We start from the raw sequence: 14,963 nt of genomic DNA, 5'->3' as shown, positions 1-14,963 counted from the left end.
AGCACTTTTGGTTTGAACTTCTCCGTCCCAACTCCGTTCAAAAGTCAAGACTCAAAAACAGTCAAAACCGTCCCACTGGTCGTCGTCGACAATAACAATATTAATACCACAAATAGAGTCGCTCGTATTGTCGTGTTCTTCACTATTGGCATCGCCCTTGTGGTGCTCATGCCAGTCGTTGTTTTTGTTCTTTACTCATTCTTTACTCAAAGAAAGAAGTTCAACGAATTTAAGTCATTTTAGTTGTTTGTATAGTTTATTTTATTATACATTTTACTATTTTGCTCCAACGAAAGAAAACAATATTCTAATGAAATATACTAGTATATATAGTATTTATTATTCTATAGAGCACAAGCTTGAATCAATACTCAATAATATAGTACAATACTAGTAATTTATAATATAAGTTAGAAAACATTTGTATTGAATTCAAACTATACATTACTAGTAGTTATACTAATACGATACTTCGACAAACCAATCAAAGCGAAAATGAGAAAAAAAGCTAGAAACTTGAAATGAGTACAAAAGGAGATGGATGAAGACCAAGTGATTAGTCATCAACCGGGGAAGAGTCTAGTAGAATCGTATATCCCGTTCCACATGAACTTGTCACCATATAAACCGAAGAAATATTCCTATTGGATGGACGCGACGATGTGGAGTGAGAAAATGCTTGAGAAGCAGTTGATCAAAGTTGACATGCGAGACTTGGGGAAACGGGTGCGAGGGACCCATTTAACGGGCAAACAGTTATTAACGATCACTTCGAAGTATAATGTGAAATTGGGAGCCGATTTACAAGACTGGCGATTTCTGTTGAAGTACCGAGACGAGTGTCAGCGGACCAGTGCGGTCTGCACGTTACAAAAAGCGATTCGAAGTCATTTGAATCAAAAGTTACAGAAGGATTACATTTACTGTTCGCATGTTGTGAGTGAGATCATAACAACGGAGCAAACGTATGTCCAACAATTAGACGTTGTTGTCGACTTAATTATGGGCCCACTTAAAGTCGCCAACGCGACAAATCAAATCATCACAGAAGACCAAATGAGACTCATCTTCTTTGGACTTCAGAACATCCAGAAGACTAATCACATGCTTCTCGATAACTTAATAGAGAACTGCCAAGACTTTAACCAGAACACTATGGTCGGGTCCGTCTTCCTTAAGTTCACGCCGTTCCTCAAAATGTACTCGGACTATTGTAGAGTCTATAACGCAGTCACGGACTGCGTCTGCGTCACTTTAAAGGCTCCACACCCGTTCGCCAAATTCATCGCAGACCAAATGAGTCACGCACCACTGGCGTTGAGGAAATATACATTGACGTCACTTCTTATAACACCAGTGCAAAGACTGCCAAGGTACAAGTTAATGCTTGTCGATCTATTGAAACACTACCGATTAGACCACCACGACTACTTCACACTCAGAAATGCAAGAGACGAAGTTATTAAAGTAGCCACATATGTCAATGAGATGTCTCGAGTGCAAGAGAGCACAGAGACTATATTAAACTTGGCAAAGATCACTAAAGGCGTTCCAGAGGGCTTTGCGATATGTGGGCCTGATCGAGTCTTTTTAAGTCGGAACAATGCAGTACTTTTCGAGACGGTCATTACGAAGAGGAAGATGATGATGGCGGACAGTAACGAGCAAAGTGGGGAACAAAGCGATGATTACTGTGACATGAATGCGGAATTGAAAGAGAGAGAAGTCGACTTCCCAGAAGTCGTCGAGACAAATGTGACGGTCATCTTATTCAATGACATCATCTTGTTTTTGACGGCAGACTTTGGCGCAAGTTTAGTCAACTCCGGTCTCAAATTGTTTTCATACGTCGGATTGACAAAACAGACAAACTACGAAGCTTTCTATTACTTCAAACATTTCAAGTTGTGCGACACGGAACTTGAAAAGGGAAAAGAAGTCACTGAAGTCCAAATCCTCGTCGGAGGAAAAGATCAAAAGATCATCAAATTTGAGAGCGAAAAGGTCTGCAACGAATTCGTGGAAACCGCTTCAGACTACTCCGAGAAACAAAAAGCGATGGAAAGAGACTTAATACAGAGAAAGAGCAAAGTCTTTTTGAGAAACATCAAAGAAATCAAGCAGTCTAAATAATTCTGTTTTATATCGTAAGGAAATCTATAACATATAGTATTGATATTATTAGTATATAAGAAATATAATAGAACTATTCTAAATTAATAATAAACTATTCTCTTCCAATCACAAAAAGTCTATAACAATTCCATAAACTATTTCATCAGTTTTTTTATCGGAGTAAAAATGCAATTTTTTGCAAATATTTTATTTGATCCAACAATTTTTGTGCTGATAAAAAATGTATAATAAACAAATAGTTACTTTATAATTTAAATACAAACAAGTATCCTATTAATAAAAGAACCATATTTCTGGTAGAATGTATTTTTGGGTTTGAATCACTAGAGTCTTAGAAAGTGAATGGCGGACAATAACTTTCTGTTTGAATCAAAGTTATTTAGTCATCGAGTGATATAAAAAGAATTCCAAAGAACATAGAAAGCAAGTTGAACATCTAATGTTCTTTATAGCGTTGCTCTATGCAGTTTCGAAGAGTCAAGAAATAGTTTACTCTGATGGGAAATATAACTGGGAATTGAATGACTCTGCTATGCTTAATATATACGAGTACACCCTCTCTGATAATAAGAAGTGGTTTGGTGCTGATCTGCAACAATACGACACTCTTAAGTTCAATGGAAATGCTAATACCATTGACTTGGACTTGTTCTGTCTTGACATGCAAACGAGTGCGCCGTATGATTATGTGATGATGAAAATAAGGATGTTGCCCACTAATTATCGAGGAGATGATAATGTCGACTCTGGACTGATTACTAAGATATACAACAACCAGACTACTTGTCTAAAAATGAATTCTAAAGAGTTCCCAACACAGTGTCAAAGTGTAGTCAAGTACTTGTCAATTCAAATCTACCAACAATTCTCGCAGAAATACACCTTCTATTTCAATGATGTCAAATTCATTAAGAATCCAGTCGCAGTGGAAGACTCAATTTACAGCTCACAATTTTCAGAAGAACTCAATGAAGTCAGTGGCTCTTTAGTCGCTTTTGTTGCCCTCTTCCTTTTCTTCCTCCTCTGAAATTGGTTCTTTCAGTCAATTGAATTGATCTTGTGGTGTTCTTTTGTCGGTAATCAAATACTTTGGAAACATATACATCTTTACAAAATAATACCACTATAAAAACGTCCATTATAAAAGATGTGATTGAAGTCAAAAAATATTGTAATTATTCTGGTCATTATATATTAAATGTTATTAGTTTAATATACTATAAATTTTAGTATACTAAACAATTCTTTTTCTTATCATATTTTATACTAAAATGAACTTATAAAACGAGATGGAAGTCGCAAATCCAACACCACATGTATACCAAGAATTAAACATTCACCGAACAATTCAAGAGAGCGTAGAAGACTTGTCTGTTCGCGAGCCAATGGACTCATTGGAGATATATGGTTTGCTATTAATACTTTTATTATAAATAATTAACTTAATAATCAATATTAATTAATAATAAATTATTATAATTACTAATTTATACAAACTTACAACAAACGCACTGACAGACAGAACACATCAGACGAATCAAAGACCCGGAACACCCGTCAGTGACTCTAGAACAATTGAAAGTGATTAGCCCAGATTTGATTACAGTCGACGATGTTGGGAATCACATAGTTGTTAAATTTACACCAACAGTCGACAATTGTACTATGGCCACTTTGATTGGTCTTGCGATTCGAACGAAACTCATTCGTGTTCTTCCGTATCGAATTAAAGTCGACATCTACTTGACAGAAGGGACCCACCAAACGGAGGAAGACGTGAACAAACAACTCAACGACAAAGAGCGTGTCGCGGCGGCCCTAGAAAAGCCGAGTCTTCTTGCTGTTGTCAATAAGTGCTTGATTTGATTTCTTTGGAGTTATTTGATATTATAACAATATTATACTAATCTAGTAAAAAGTATATAATTATAATTATTAATATAATTATAATATATTATAGTAAGTCATTACAATCCCCAATTCTTCTTCATGTGCCTTACAAACGACTCCAAAAATTACAATGAAAAAATGATTTGATTTGAGTCTGTTGTGTGTAAAAGATGACATCGAGTTTCATCAACTCTGGCTCTCACTCTGTTTTCTAACAATTTCAATGAAATTAGCGAATTCGTCTCGTGTGCAGGGGTCATTCAAAAACACGTCCTTTGACAATTCCTCAGCAGATGGTCTTGTGTTTGGGTCGAAGGTCAAGCACTTCTCCACAAAGCCCAAAAACGGTTCTGTGTAGTCACCATAAGTGACTGGAGGTATTCCCTTCGTTGAGATTTTGAAAAGTGCACGGAGTGGGGGGTCATCTATATAAGGGGGGACTCCCTCGATCATTTCACGACACATAATTCCAAGAGACCAGACATCCACATTCGTTCCATAGTCTTTTCCTTTAATGACCTTATTGTTATCACTGCCTTTGACGTATCTATAGATCTCAATGTATCGAGTAATCTAACAAACTTCTGGAGCCATCCAATAAGGTGTTCCAACAACAGTATTTCTCTTTGCTTTACTTCTTGTGAGTTGCACTGAAATCCCAAAGTCCGCCAATTTGACTTCTCCGCGATGATTGAGTAACACATTGTCAGATTTGATATCTCTGTGGATCCGATGCATTGAATGCAAATACCGAATACCATTATTCGTCTCCCTCACTACATACGCTATATGTCGCTCACTCAACTTGATCTCTGGAAAGAAGTCAAACATGCCCGTCAAGTTATTTCTGTCCATGTATTCCATTCCAATATACAGAAACTCGTCTTTTTCAAAGCACCCAATGTACTCCACTATATTTTTGTGGTGGATCGTCCCCATGATTTTGATCTCTTCTACATTCACACTCTCTTTCATCGGTATCTTTTTCATCGCAACTTCCTTCTTGTTCATCGAGTCATAACAATGATAAACTACTCCACTCATCCCTTCTCCTATCTCAACGTAATTGGTATACAACACTGTGGGGTCTCCTCCAGTGATAAGTTCTTCTACAGTTCAGTATTACTAGTATTTTGTTATTATTTTACTATTATTGTATTATATCATTTTACTAGAGTGGTATAGTATTATATTCTACACTATCTAGTATCAGACAGTAATACGTAACAAACGTAAAGCCACAGGAACTTCTTTATCAGGCATAGGAACCTCTTTATTCTCTTCAGACTCGTCTTCGTGAAACACTTGTGCAAATTCAAGGACTTTCAACGCGTCTTCTTTGTTTGATTTAATTTCCTCTCGCGAGACCCCACACGAGATGAACATGTTTTCCCACTCCTCAGGTATCCCAACAAAGCCACCTTCTTCAAATGTGACATGTGTTAAGTGTTGGTACTCGGTCGGCTCACTAATTGTGACCACCGAAGATATCTCGTCCACCCACCGAATCCGTTCGTCCGAACTGAGCGCCTCAAATAGAAACGTTTTATCAGTCGTCGGACTATACATCTCAAACGCAAACGGATGTTCCGGAATATCACGAAGTCGGACAGATGAAAACTCGAGAAGAATGACTCCACCAACTCGTTGTCTCGACGAGTCAAAGTAATACAATTTGTCTCGTGTCAATACCATCCACCTCTCAGTCCAAATCCCCCAGAGGCGTATAGGCTTTAACACTAACCCTTCATACAATATGCCTCTGATATCGCGGTACTGTTGCGACATGCCTTAGACTTCTTTTTCAAGTTCTTTTGACTCTTTTTCTTGGAATTCTCAAATAGTTTAATAAATAGTTTAATAAATAGTTTATTTTACTACTATATGTAAAGTCTAAAATACCCCGTCATACTATGACGGGGTAGATGCGACTGAAGAGTCTTATTTTGATAGAACTTGAATTGATCATTCAAAATGAAACAAAACAACAATTCAATTTGTATAGTCTTCAGAATTGAAAGTCTACGAGACTGTCTTTTCTTCTTCAGTTTCGTCATCTTCGAAGTCGATGCCAAGTCTGTCTCTAACTTGATGTCGCAAGTACCGTTTTTCTTCATTCAAATCTTTTATTTTTACTTTCATCTCAGCCATGATGAGCAAGAAACTCTGTTTTTCGATTTGTGATTTGACGTTGATGGAGTGGATGTCTGTCATCAATTGAACGATTTTTCCTATTAAATAATTTTCAGGAGTTTTGTCGGTGTTGATGACGAAGTAGTTGTAAGCGCTTTCTGGAATGTATTCCTTCATGTTTTTCCACTCTTTCTCCAAGAGCGTGTTTAGTCGCACTCCGTTGTAGTTTGATAGATTGAAACTGACTTCCTCTTCTTCACATAGAAAGAGGTCATACTGCCCTATTTTGTCTTTCAATAAGGTGATGAGGTCACTGCTATATTCATTCAAAAAGTGTTTCCAAAACTCGTCTCTGATTTCCACGCCCATCACGGAGTTACTGAGTGCTCTAAAAGCGTCAGAAAACACCAAAAGAATGTTCAGCTCATAATTTTGTGTCATCACTTTCATCAAAGTTTTGAAGATCAAATCAAAAGGGGCGTACAAAGCAGCTTGGACCATACCCTTCATCCAGTTTATCGGTTGCATCGTTTTCAATTCTTTGCTTAAAGTCGCGTAATAGTATCTGACGCACACCGGAAATCTATTCAAGTCAGTAATGATCTCAAAAAACGCTTGGAGGTATTCTTTAATTTGTTTCGACTTCTTTTCGCATGCAGAGGATTTCGGGTCTCTGTCTTTCAAACTGAGCTATTCGTTACTGTTTACTCTACTATCCCTGCAAATAACTCCAACAACAAACATCAGTCCCTTTCAGTGTTTTTGTATACTTCGTCGTGAGTTTAATGATGTCTTCAACAATAGGGCCCAACATCGAATTTAAAAGGGAAGATAGAATGAATGGGTATGGATTCTTTTCACTCGTATCTAGTCGTAAAAATAGTTCTCGTTTAATACAATAAACTATAAATTGGCCCGCTTTATACTCTTGGTCGTAATACGCTAATATCGCAGTGCAATTCTCTCCTTTAGTTTTGTCATCCAACGTGTTTCGTGTCAAATAAGTAAAAAGGCCTTCAGGAAAGCCTTTGTGCAGTTCTAATGCCTTTTTGTTATACTTTTACTATTTAATACTATTTGATACTATATTATACTATTCTCTACCATTCAAGAGTATGAATACAGACAAACGGATTCATAAATGTCTTTGAACTCTTTCTCACCACTTTCCGATGACGCACTTCTACGCGGGTATGGGGAATTTGGGCGCCTCGTTTTTGGTGTCGGGGTGCTTCTTTGCATTGCTATTTCTATTCCAAGTTCCTTCGTTTGAATGTTTCCACGCTTCATGCTCATAAAGTCTTCACCTTCTTATATACTTTTGAAATAGATTCGTTCTAATTCTATTTACTATTCTTTGTAATTCAATTATTTTTCTGGTTTTAGTATGGAACTTTTGGACCATAAGTATTAGTAACTTAATATTGTATTATATTCCATGATACAAAATACTATAAAATATAGTTTATTAATTTTGTAGTGGTGAATCATGACAAAAGCGCCAGAAAAAAACCACACAACAATTTCAAACTCCAATAACTTGAATAAAGTCGAAAAATATCTTAGTCAAAAAGCTCTAAATGTCCATAAAAATTTGTCTCAAAAAACTTATTACAATTGACGTGTTACAACAGGTCCTCGTTGTTTTTAAACTCGATCCGTTTCGAGTTTTGGAGTGTCTGGTTGTGTTTAAGGAATTGTATTTCATCGTCTCTCCTCTTTCTGTTCGATATCACCGAGAAAGTCACCAGTAAAAACACAAATAAGACAAAGCTTAGAGGGACAACCGTTTCTTTGTAGACATTTCTAAAAATCAATCCAAGTACTATTAAATTTATTATAAATTTACTATTAAAATTATTTTAAAATTACAATTAAATTATTATTAATTTATTATTAATTTATTATTAATTTACTATTAATTTACTATAAAATATTTTCAATATTTTTACTAGATAGAAACAAACTTCCCAGAGAAATCGAGTCTAACTAAAGAATAGATGTCTTGAGTGTTAGTAGTCACCATCACCTCACCAGCGACAAAGTCGTGCCGTGTGTTACCATATGCGCACTCTTCTTTAGTACTGTCTTCAACATAAAACTGTGAGAATCCGATGTTCAGTGACATTGACACCGTTGTGTTCTCGCTGAACGTCTCAAAGGCGAAGTAGTAGAGATCTCGAAAGTCGAAGTTGGTTAACTCAAAAGTGCTGTGATTCATTGGGGAGTTCTCTATGTAGTAAATAGGTGAGACTATCAACCCAAGTTGGAACCTTTGAAATTCCTTTTCTCCTTGTAACAAATACATTGAAATGTTTTGTGGTGTGACTTGTTTAAAAGCAGTGTATTGGAATGTTAGAACCGATTCCGGTAATAACATTTGTGAGAAAAAAATAGCACGCGTGGGTTTTGGAAATAACTTAGAAATGATGAAGTCTTTCGTTTGAACGATTTTTGTTTTTGGTGTTTCTTGAAGGAAACAAGTTTGGATATTAAGAGGGGCAGTGACTTCTACTGAAGTAAGAAGAGCATTGTTTCTCATGTCAACTGAACTTTCAAAATAATCGAGGTACTTCTGTTCCGTTTTATTTGTGATGGAGAGGAAACAGCACCCAAAGAGTGTTGATAGTATGACACAGACCACCAACCCTATACAATTGAATAAAATATATTTCTTCTTCTTTTTCAAATAATTTTTGATTCGAATAAAAAAATTTGAAAAATTGAATGTCATCACTTCAAAGTTTTTCAGTGTGTTTTTTGTGATTCCTTTCTTCTTATTATATTTATAATATTATTAATATTATTATTTATATTATTATTTATATTATTATTTATATTATTATTTATATTATTATTTAATACTACAAAGTACTATCAATTTATACCAACAAAACTATTACCTATTCAATCTTGTATTATACCATTGAATAATTATAACTTGTACAACTCCATAAAATATAGCCCAGACGCCATCACCCCCATCCCAAATGCAAAGTACAACGCGGTTAACTACTTGTTTAATATATTATTTATATATTATAATACAATTATAGTTTTTTATAGTTATTCAAAGACAAACCTCAGCAGAGATGTACTTGAGCGAGCTTGGTATTAATTCCAAGATAGACATATATACCATTATCCCACTCACACCACACAAAGTGATTTGAATGACACCCTTTGTCAGTACGGGATAGAAAAGAGTCCCTACACAGAGCGCCCCAAATGGTTCACAAATACCACTGATTAAGGCCCACTTGAATGCTTCCCATCGACTTCCAGTGGAAGAGTAGACTGGTGCGGCGACAGCAAGACCTTCTGGGATATTATGCCCGGCTATGACCAACATTAAAGGGATGCCCGTTTCTATGCCATCCAAACATGCCATATAGACAGCTATTCCTTCCGGGAAATTGTGAAGGCAAATAGAAAACGCTGTTTTTATACCTAAGAGGAGAATACTTTCTTTCTCTTTCAACGCTTTTGCTTCGGCCGCGTCGTCTGTTTTGGGCTTCGGAAAGAACTTCGACATGTCTGGTTCGGGGATGTATGATATCGCAGCCAAGAAGATCGCCATTCCGATGAAGAACTGGATGTGATTGAAGTCTACTATTGAATGAAACCACAAACGGATAAATTGGAAGTAATGAACCCACTCGTTGCAATACCTCCATACAAGACATCAACAAAAGAAACGTATATCATCACACCAGCTGAAAAGGATAACATCTTCCCCAATTTCTTATAATCCGGTTCCCCAAAGAAAGCTACAATAATCCCTCCTATCGCGGTCGCTAGACCAGAACATGTCGTACATAACATAGCAGTCAAAAAAGAAGACATTGACCTTTTTGAGTGGTCTTTTTTTTATTTGTTTAAAATAGAAAAATGTGGTGAAGAGTATAGTAAAAAGTTGTATTGAAAAAATATTTATTGAACTGGATTTATTTGTCACAGTGCGATAGAACCATCATTATATTATTACGTTTTTAATTAAATTTAATTATTATTTTACCTACTAAAAATTAATCGTCTTAAAATTAAATTTTTTTTTAATCGATATAAAATTTTTTTTTTCCCAGTAAGTGTTAATTATATAAAATATAATGATTTATAGTAGTATTTATTTATTAATATATATAGTATATAATTAACAACATTTGTATACTACAATCAATATTATAATAAATTATTAATTTTAATATTAAATATATAATTATATTTTAGTAATTAATTGTTTATTTAAAAATAAAAAAATTATAAATAAAAAACATACGTTATAATTTATCAAAGATTTTATTGGTGTAAATATTGTATTATATTATTTTTATTATAATAATACAATCGTCAAACTGGTTTTATTTCAATGTTTAAAATATAATATTTTGAATGTTGTAAAGAAAACTTTATTTGTTGTATTTTACAATTGAAGATGTTGTAAAATAACAATGTTGGTTGACTCTCAGAACTATAACAAGTTGTGAAAAGTTTGTCAACAATTTTAATACAAGTTTTACAATGTTTCGAAGACTCTGGTGATGTGAAACAAAATTCATCAAAAAAGCAAATACAAAAAACTGCACTTGCTCAAGTCAAAATTTGTTATATTATTTCAAGACAACTTGAAAGAGTTTGCTATTAATTATCAATTGCCATTTAACATACATGAAAATGGTATACAAAAGTAGAAGCTTAAGAACAATTTTCAATAACTTAACTGTTATGTGATGATAATTATAAAGAACAACATCTTTTCAATTCTATTTATAGATTTTCTCTTAAATAATGTAACTTTTATTGAATTAACAAGACTTTTCAAAAACTCAATACGAAAAGTTAATAATTTAAAAAATAATAATTTTATTTTTAATTTAAAATTATTAGAATTACATTGCAATTCGGGGTTTCCATTTAAAATAAAATATATATATTGAAACTATATAATATATAATTTGATTACTACAAAACAAACTATAGTTGAAAATATCATGTTTGGGACAATCTTTTCACTTTTGATATATCCATTTCGAAAAATTATAAATTGTTATATCGGAAATACAAACAATAAATAACTAGAGAACAACCTATAAACATAATAGTAAAAAAGCTAAATATAAATTAATATAAACACCTCGACAGAATTCTATTCCGGTAAATACACTTTGCTTTACTCAAGTTGAAGAGCAACCATAAAGTCGACCTTTGTTTTCTTTGAGACTGCTCCTCCGAAGAGTGGATTTGTGATATTAGGAAGCTCAAACTCCTTTCTGAGAGACGGGTGGATCTGGACGATGCCTTCTGAATTCATCCAAAAAGCACTGAACACGGTCATGATCAAATTATCCGAGTTTTTGGGGTAAATTGATAATGAGGCCGACTGGCCGACTTTTTTGAGCTTGTAAGAGCAATTTTTGTTCATCGAGAAGAGGAAGAAATTTTGTGACGAAGATTTCTTGGGTTGTGAAGTAGATGGCGAGATAGCACTTTCATGATAACATCCAAAGACTCCATGTCTGGTGGAGAACACAAAGAGGACATTTTGATGGCAGCTGACCTTTGAATTTAATACTCTTCCATTGAGCCCGTCGAGTCTTGAGTCATATAATATGGATGACTTTGTAAGTCCAGTCCAATTTTGTATATCAACTTGAAGTCTATTAAGATTACAGTCTAAGCATTCATTCTCTGAAATGACATCTGAAGGAGACTGTTTGTTAAAATGCTTTAAATGCCCCTTCGAATGGAAGTGTGACTCCAATCTGTGTTTCTTTGCAATGACATTACCCATCGACTGAATATGAAGGTTTACAGTTTTTATAACAAGAAGTAGAATTGTAAAGAAACAAAAGAGAAAGAACTGGCGTTTTGTTTTGGTCGTAACATTTTTGTCATGTGATATTTTTCGGGTGGACTTTTCTGTTTTCCTTGACAAATTTAGCATCACCGGTTGCTTTTTTATAAAAAACAATTGTTACACGGCATTTCAACTTTTTTTTTTTTTGTTAAAAAAAACAAGACTGTTTTTAATAGGGTACATTACATCACTCCACATTTTGCTGTTCACTTTTATATTTCTTTGATTAATTGAAAAATGATGTTTACATTTGCCTCTATGTTTTATTATTATTATAAAATATGGTTAATTTAATTATAATATATTAATTACATTAATATGATGGGCAAACAAAGATTAAATTATTTATATTTTCAAAGTGTTAATTAGAAAATTGGTTGGTGGATTCCAAAATAAAAAAAATGCTCCAATGAAAAGAACTGATTTAATACTATTTAAATAATAAAATAAACTATTATAGTATCGTATATATTATTCACTTTTTTTTTGATTTAATTGGTCAACACGTTGTGCTGTTAAATTTATTATTTTAAAGGCCTCAAAAACTACTCAATCATTTCTGGACAATTATTATGGAATTTTCTTGAATTAAACTGTTATAAGACTAAATTATTCTTTAATGGTTCTTTTTATTTAATAGAAAAATCGACCAAACTCTTTATAAAGAAAAAAGTGGTTTTGTATTCATTGGATAAAATTAACGGAATTAATTGGGTGATTGGCTTTAAAAAACAAGTAACAATATTACACAGAGTTTTCATTATATTTTAAAATCCACGATATTTTTCTTTTCAACAATTATTACATCTTGTTCTTATCAACTATTTTACCAATTTGCCTATTTTGCTTTGCACATTGTCTCATTTTTTTGTTTCTTTTCACAAATATATTATTATAAAGAAAGTATTTAAATTATTCAAAATAATTATAAATTAAAGTATTTTAAAATGAAACAAAATTGTTTATTCAAGATTGAAAATATCGGAACGATTTGTAATGTGTAAAACATTTCGTATTTTAAATGAATTTCAATAATTTGTGTATTAAATTTTATAAAAAAACTAATTATATTTGTTTAACTGTTTTTTCGAAATGTTGTTTAATTACTTTTTAATTAAATTATTAATTATAATATATTATATTAATATATTTAATTAATTTTTAGTAAAAAATATTGTTATTTTTTTTAATTATACAAATTTATTATTGTATAATTATATTTTATTATATACTTTAGTACATTTTTTTAATTAATCCAATCATCTAAGAAAAAAGAAAAGAAAAGAAAAAAATTCATTTCTTGTTTCCCAAACATTTCTTTATTATCTTAACAACCCCTCTTTTTCTCGGCAAATCACACTGCAAACTTTGCAGCAAAGTTGTTTGAGAGTAATATAACAAAGCATCCAAGCCAATCAATTAATAGTTGTTGTGAACACTTTGCCCGTCTTCGTGGAAAATACAAAGTTTCCTTCCTTGTCTGCCACAACATAAGTGACGTCTGCTTTGTCCATTTGCATATTCACTCGGATTAAACTCAAATCCTTCTCTTGCACTTTAAACACACCCTCACTGTTCACTACAACAACGACACCTTTGTTGTTGACACATGCCGCAACAATGTTATTTACCTCAATCACCCTTTGCTTTGAGGTATCCAACTGAACTTCCTTGATACCCTTTTCATAAACGATGTAGATTATTTTCCCATTACTTGACAAAAACGCATCTTTGACATTTTCAACTTTCAAATCGACTTCATTCCCAATCATCGATATAGTGTTCTGTGGCTCACTCTTCTTGTTGTATTGTAACTTCGTAATTCTCCCATTTCTGCTTATGACAAAAAATGGACTGTCCGCGTCCTTTGCTGTTGTTGGTGAGAAGAGCAAACTAGCAACTGGTCCTCCAACCTTCGACGGTATTTTCACGTTCAAAAAGTTCTTATCTGCGCGATAGACTGACACTCCGCCGTCTGTTGTACCAACACAAATCAAATTAAAATCGTTCGGGAACATTGACACAACGGACGACTTGACGGTACCCGTCATCGCCGAGAATGCAATGAGTTTCTTGCAATCTTTGCATTTGTACAATTCACAACGATCCGCCAATGAAAACACAGCGTAACTTCCATTTCTGGTGATTCGTCCGGTGATGTCCGAGTAATTGACATTCTCCCGACTGAAGTCAATTTTCTTCGGGGGGTGAGTGAAGTGAATGACGTACTTTCCGTTGACGCGCTTATAGGCGAAGAACGTCTTGAAAGACTGAAGCAACAAGTAGTCGCCACCTTCAACAGTGCACATCCATGTGATTTCGCTTTTCAACTCCATGTCGAGTTTTGGTTCGACTTTGATTTCATCGATCTTTGGGGGAACGTCCACCACCACGCGTTTTTCAATTGGAATTTTCTCCTCAACTGTGCGTTTTGTTCCGACAACAGGAATCTCGAGATTTTTAGTTGACAACTCTGATGTTTTGACAGCACTTTGTTCGACTGCAGGTGTACACACATGAGTCGTCCCCAGTGCAACTGGTTTAATCGTTTTTAGACCGCCTTCTGTTTTCCAGTCAATTTTTTTCACTAAATCTCTCTTTGAGAAGACCTAAATAATGAGATATTAAATATGAGAGCATAGAATGAGTTATGATTGTACCATTAAAATATAACAAACTAAAATGCCATTGAGCACCTCGACAACTAAAATCTTCTCGTCATATCTCCCTTTCAAAATATCAGCACATTTAAACACATCTGTAACTCGATTTTGCATCAAATCACACACATGGACCTCACCACCTTTACTCACAAACGCAGTGCTATTATAAACAAAGAAGACGTTCCCATCCATTTGTTGCGAGACAAAGTCAAAGACCCCATTTTGGGAGACTCCAATCACTTTGTTGTCTTTCGAAATGATCCCACATTTGTCGACAACGCGTC

General features: G+C 34.0%; 9 protein-coding genes across 9 annotated transcripts; 3 read left to right on the top strand and 6 right to left on the bottom strand.

Annotated features, from left to right (window-relative positions):
- Positions 1-537: 537 nt before the first annotated feature.
- On the top strand, positions 538-2,133 carry EIN_025340 (guanine nucleotide exchange factor, putative; the record flags this gene model as incomplete). The annotated part of the gene is made up of 1 exon (XM_004257448.1): positions 538-2,133. One exon carries the CDS (start codon positions 538-540, stop codon positions 2,131-2,133), a length of 1,596 nt encoding a protein of 531 aa, XP_004257496.1.
- Positions 2,134-2,575: 442 nt separating this feature from the next.
- Positions 2,576-3,163, top strand: EIN_025330 (hypothetical protein; the record flags this gene model as incomplete). The annotated part of the gene is made up of 1 exon (XM_004257447.1): positions 2,576-3,163. One exon carries the CDS (start codon positions 2,576-2,578, stop codon positions 3,161-3,163), a length of 588 nt encoding a protein of 195 aa, XP_004257495.1.
- A 262-nt stretch (positions 3,164-3,425) lies between these two features.
- EIN_025320 (hypothetical protein) lies at positions 3,426-4,002 on the top strand (the record flags this gene model as incomplete). Its single annotated transcript, XM_004257446.1, has 2 exons — positions 3,426-3,543; positions 3,659-4,002. The coding sequence occupies 2 exons, from the start codon at positions 3,426-3,428 to the stop codon at positions 4,000-4,002; spliced, it is 462 nt and encodes a 153-aa protein (XP_004257494.1).
- A 210-nt stretch (positions 4,003-4,212) lies between these two features.
- EIN_025310 (serine/threonine protein kinase 3/4, putative) lies at positions 4,213-5,814 on the bottom strand (the record flags this gene model as incomplete). The annotated part of the gene is made up of 3 exons (XM_004257445.1): positions 4,213-4,545; positions 4,609-5,135; positions 5,259-5,814. The coding sequence occupies 3 exons, from the start codon at positions 5,812-5,814 to the stop codon at positions 4,213-4,215; spliced, it is 1,416 nt and encodes a 471-aa protein (XP_004257493.1).
- Positions 5,815-6,048: 234 nt separating this feature from the next.
- EIN_025300 (hypothetical protein) lies at positions 6,049-7,455 on the bottom strand (the record flags this gene model as incomplete). Its single annotated transcript, XM_004257444.1, has 3 exons — positions 6,049-6,849; positions 6,902-7,204; positions 7,291-7,455. 3 exons carry the CDS (start codon positions 7,453-7,455, stop codon positions 6,049-6,051), a joined length of 1,269 nt encoding a protein of 422 aa, XP_004257492.1.
- A 655-nt stretch (positions 7,456-8,110) lies between these two features.
- EIN_025290 (hypothetical protein) lies at positions 8,111-8,701 on the bottom strand (the record flags this gene model as incomplete). The annotated part of the gene is made up of 1 exon (XM_004257443.1): positions 8,111-8,701. One exon carries the CDS (start codon positions 8,699-8,701, stop codon positions 8,111-8,113), a length of 591 nt encoding a protein of 196 aa, XP_004257491.1.
- A 392-nt stretch (positions 8,702-9,093) lies between these two features.
- Positions 9,094-10,005, bottom strand: EIN_025280 (zinc transporter, putative; the record flags this gene model as incomplete). The annotated part of the gene is made up of 3 exons (XM_004257442.1): positions 9,094-9,171; positions 9,242-9,751; positions 9,793-10,005. 3 exons carry the CDS (start codon positions 10,003-10,005, stop codon positions 9,094-9,096), a joined length of 801 nt encoding a protein of 266 aa, XP_004257490.1.
- A 1,324-nt stretch (positions 10,006-11,329) lies between these two features.
- EIN_025270 (hypothetical protein) lies at positions 11,330-11,950 on the bottom strand (the record flags this gene model as incomplete). The annotated part of the gene is made up of 1 exon (XM_004257441.1): positions 11,330-11,950. One exon carries the CDS (start codon positions 11,948-11,950, stop codon positions 11,330-11,332), a length of 621 nt encoding a protein of 206 aa, XP_004257489.1.
- Positions 11,951-13,431: 1,481 nt separating this feature from the next.
- On the bottom strand, positions 13,432-14,793 carry EIN_025260 (hypothetical protein; the record flags this gene model as incomplete). The annotated part of the gene is made up of 2 exons (XM_004257440.1): positions 13,432-14,625; positions 14,695-14,793. 2 exons carry the CDS (start codon positions 14,791-14,793, stop codon positions 13,432-13,434), a joined length of 1,293 nt encoding a protein of 430 aa, XP_004257488.1.
- Positions 14,794-14,963: the final 170 nt, after the last annotated feature.

Source organism: Entamoeba invadens (genome assembly GCF_000330505.1).
Source record: "Entamoeba invadens IP1 unplaced genomic scaffold scaff_1105074724629, whole genome shotgun sequence".
In the NCBI taxonomy this organism is placed as follows: Eukaryota; Evosea; order Mastigamoebida; family Endamoebidae; genus Entamoeba; species Entamoeba invadens.
Note: the sequence above shows the minus strand (reverse complement) of the source record. Positions and strands in the feature narration are given on the sequence as shown.